The 4,443-nt window shown below is 37.0% G+C and overlaps 1 protein-coding gene across 1 annotated transcript in view; it reads right to left on the bottom strand.

The window, feature by feature from the left end:
* Window positions 1-384: 384 nt before the first annotated feature.
* WBP2 (WW domain binding protein 2) overlaps window positions 385-4,443 on the bottom strand; it is an 18,201-nt gene continuing 14,142 nt past the window's right edge. The window contains exons 7-8 of the mRNA XM_015819128.1: window positions 3,711-3,787; window positions 385-2,524 (exon numbers count right to left, since the gene is read on the bottom strand). Coding sequence (XP_015674614.1) covers window positions 2,471-2,524; window positions 3,711-3,787 — 131 coding nt within the window. The 3' untranslated portion in view covers window positions 385-2,470. The remainder of the gene's footprint in view (window positions 2,525-3,710; window positions 3,788-4,443) is intronic.

The raw sequence follows: 4,443 nt of genomic DNA, 5'->3' as shown, positions 1-4,443 counted from the left end.
TCATTCAGGTCTGAACAGGTAAAATATTACCGGTAGTCCTCAACTTACGACCACAATTGAGCCCCAAAACTTCTGTTGATAAGCAAAGCAAAGCTGTTAAAATTTAAATTTTGCACCATTTTACAACCTTTTTTTGCTTTCGCTAAGCGAATCGTGCAGTTGTTAAGCAAATCTGGCTTCCTCCATTGACTTGTCAGAAGCTGGCTGGGAAGGTTGCAAATGGTGATCACATGATCCCAGGACAGTGCAAGTATCATAAATACATGCCAGTTGCCAAGTGAATTTTGATCAAGTAACCAGGGGGATGCTGCCAACAGTCATAAGTGTTGAAACAGATCATAAATCACTTCTTTCAATATGTTGACCCACTGAACCAAAGCAATGTGATGTCATGTATTTTATTTCACAGTCTCAGCAAATCAAAAGATAGCCTCACATTCAAGAGAGCCATTTCACATCCATATTAACAAAAATTTCTCCAAAATACATACTGATTTTTAATATAACAATTTTGTTACATCACTTTCGTTTAAATAGCAAATCTAGGGGAAAAAATGCATGGCTTTTTAAGTATATCATAGGTCAGCTAGAAACCATTTGAAAAAACCATACCGTACTAAAGAAACCTAAAGTAGGCTATAGTCAGTCTGCAAACCTAGTTATCAGTTAAACGGTGTTTCAGTTTCTAGAGGAAAGAGTGCCGGAACACTTTTGCTGAAAAAGCATCTGAATGTTTATGCTGCAGTACTTCCAACCTGAAGTGAGATGGCTGTTTCTCAAATCTACAGACGTGTAGCAGTGTTCAGAGTAATGCAAATGGGTCATAAATAAGTTTGCTTGTTCACAAATTTTAATAATAGCGAAATATTTGTGCTAAGTCAGGGAAGCAAAAACTAAGCATTGCAGAAGCATGCACTAAGATCATCCTATTCGGCTGTGCTCTCTTTACCAGATACTGTGTTTTGCCCCAGGACAATCTGGAGCAAAAGCCAGGAAGCAATTTGTATCTACTGTGGAGCGGGAGAGAGCAGAGATGCGCCCAAAGTTGGAAATAACCGGTGCTGCTTCAAGCACTACATAGAACTTGGACTGAAGCCAACAGCAAAAGAAGGTCCAAGATTTTTATATATATATATATATATATTGGCAGTACTGGAAATGGCAATTTCAAATATTTTTTTATTATCAAGGACAGTAGTTTTAAATAGTTTTGAATCTATTTCATTTCAGCATTAAATCAAATTCAATGTTAAAGAGTTAAGAGTAGATTTTCATTGATTCAGACAGATGAGGGGATGCCAGCACTAGGATTTCAAGTGTTCTGATAAGTTTCCAAAATGTTTGGAAGCCATACATCTAAAGACCTACTGCCATAGAAAATTCCTAAAATCCTACCTCTTACCTTCCCCCCCCCCATTTTGTTTCCAGAAAAGAATTTTGCCTTATTGTGATTTGTGTGTGACATTTTACTGATAAGAATTGTACGTGAGGAAAGAGGAAATGCACAAATCCTTTGACCTTTTTTTTTTAGCAAAGCCTTTGAATTTGTCAAGTTAAACCAAAGAGTTATTGAACTGAAAGATAATCTGATGTTCACCACATCAGTGAGTGATGGCTGAAAACAATAAAAAAAAATCTGTTCCTTCAAGCTGCAATACACTCAAAATAAAAGAAATAATATCTAGGCAATAATAAATTAAATACATAAATAAGCTTATATATGATTATTTTCTCTCTTAGAAACCATATCACCTACTACTAGGATGATCAGCCATTTGGTCAAATCAACTACCCTGTTAACTATAGAGGTAAAGATGCTTTCCTGGCTAAAACTACGCAGCCACCACTTTGTCACTGTAAAACTGAAAGAGCCAAGGTATTAAAGGAATAGACAAGACTGTCCGTAGTGTGAAGCGTTTGTACCACCATACATGCATCTTGTAGAAGAAATGGCAGAAAATTCCATTGTCCAAGTAGAATCAAATGTCTAATACATGCCGTTAAATTTGTCAGAAGATCAGTGAACTTCCTTAATCATAGGATGGCAGGGTTCATGCAACGAAGAACCAATCAAAAGATCACAGATAATTTTCTTCTGAAGCTTCATGGTGAATGAGCTGGGCAGCACCTAAAATATCAACACCTACTAAATTCAATAGTTGTTGATGAGTTTCAGCTGAAGTAGTCTTTCTTCAAGAAAGAATGTTCTCTGGGGCAATTAAAATGTGGGACGGGGAAAAGAATTCTTCATTATATCATACAGAGGAGAACGAAATATTAAGTGTCTGTGCATTACCAATCCAGAAAAATGTTAGAAACACTTTCCTACTGGCACATATATCTATCATTTCTGTCCATGACAGATACATGTACTGGGGGGGGGGAGACAAGGTGGCTCTTATCGCTGTCATATCCCTAATCAATATTTAGCCATATGGCAATAAAAGATGCAATGTGTGATGATGTTTCTCTACTGGGTTTTCTTGTCCTCTGGAGGAAAGTAAGGAGGTGGAGGAGGCTGGTCCTAAAATGTTTGAGAGGGGAAAAAACAACAACAACTTCAGTTTATTATTACACATATTTCAACTGCAGAACATTGTTGTAAGCTTTATATATAAAACAATATATAAATTAGACTTATACTGCATGAACCATGTTCTTGAATTGACAGGGGGATTTCTATTGTGCGATCATTTAATTTTAAAAAGCTTGTTTTTTGTCATATTTGAGGCACCTTTTATGTCATCTATTCCTGCCTTACTGGAGTCGGGCAGTGTTAAATAAATAAATATGGCTCCCTAATAATTAGGCTCAGGTGCTAAGTGTTCTTGTATATATAGATGTAAGAATCTATTACGTACTGGTTGGAAGATTATTTAGGGCAATAGGGACATACAGTACATGATAAAGGGCCCTTGGATATGGTCTGAGGGCATACATTGCAGCCAACTTGCTGAACTAAGAAATTTAGGCTGAGTTAGTGCCTGGGTAGAAGAGCCCTTGGGAATCCTTTCAAAGTTGCTGTGAGTTCCATGATGAAAGAAAAGATGGCACCCACAAACACTGTCAATCAAGTTTGTGTTAAGGGCTGTTCATGTCCACGAGAGGTACAGCAAAGGCAAAAGCATTGTGGAACTGGATTTTTTTTCAAAAGCAAATCAATTCCCCTTATAAAGTCTCTGCAATATAATCTTATTTATTAAAATTAAGTAGATAATTATGGAAAAAATACAATTTCTGTAAAACATCCTCAGGTAGTGCAACCCACCTGTTAAAACTATATACACCTAATCACCACCTGTATCTCCCTCATTCCCCAGCCCTTTCTTTAAAGATCTGAGCATACATATATTTATGTCCTCCCCAACAAATATAGACAGTAGATTGGGCAGAAAGCCAATGAAGCTGCAGTTGAGAAATCAGAAAGAAGGAAGTGGAGAAGGCTGGAACACAGAAAAGAAGAAGTGGAGGATACACAGGCAAATACCTACAAAAATTTACAGAGAAGAGGAAGCTATCATTGGGATGGGAAAATGCAAAAAGACCCCCAAAACAATAACTCGCCAAGGTTAAAGGCCAAAGGAAAAAAGAAGAAAAGAGAAAGCAGCGTGTGTTAGGTGCTTTCAGAGAAAGGACATGTGGAAGTTTTGAGCTGCAACCAAGAGACACACTTGCTTAACACTTGCTCTAAATATATTTTTGAAAGTTACCATGGGCATGTAGACATTATGAGGGTTCCCTGGATTGTAATATGCACTGGCAGCAGCTTCTGCAGCCTTAGCTTCAGCTGCAAAAAAAAAAAAAGTATTAGTGATTATTATTTAATCGATTTATATAGCTGCCCATCTCACACTTGTGACTCCTAGGTGGCTTACAATAAAAATAGATAAAACAGATACAGTATACCAAATAAAAACACATAGCACCCGAGCATCCCACAATTGTGTAATAGCTGTTTTTAGGATGAGTTGCATAGATTCAAACAGAGAGGAGAAAAAAACAGAGCACACTGGAGTTTGGAAATAAGAGTTGGGTGTGCACATTGTACTCAGCTGCTGAATAAAATGATTTGTTTTCTTTTGGTTTAACATGTTGCGTGAATTTATATATTATGACTTGTAAACCGTGATTTATGCTTAGCACGTGGTAGGAATCTAGGTAGTTTTGGTTTATTCAAGAAAAAACGTATGCATCATATGTAAGTCTGATTGATAACTATTAAAGTGGAAATTAGCATTCAATCTGAATGTACAAATCATTGTCGTATGCTGTGCTAGATCAAACCAAACAGATCACACCGTTATTTAATACAATGTATAATCCCTGTTGTAATTCTCTTGCCATTTTCACCCAAAGCTGCCATATGTTCTTTCCTAGAGGAATGCAATCAGCTATTCAAATTCTGTGAAATCTTCTAAAGCAGGGGTATCAAACTGCCGGCCC

Source organism: Protobothrops mucrosquamatus, unplaced genomic scaffold (assembly GCF_001527695.2).
Source record: "Protobothrops mucrosquamatus isolate PMUCROS unplaced genomic scaffold, P.Mucros_1.0 scaffold_146, whole genome shotgun sequence".
Taxonomy (NCBI): Eukaryota; Metazoa; Chordata; class Lepidosauria; order Squamata; family Viperidae; genus Protobothrops; species Protobothrops mucrosquamatus.
Note: the sequence above shows the minus strand (reverse complement) of the source record. Positions and strands in the feature narration are given on the sequence as shown.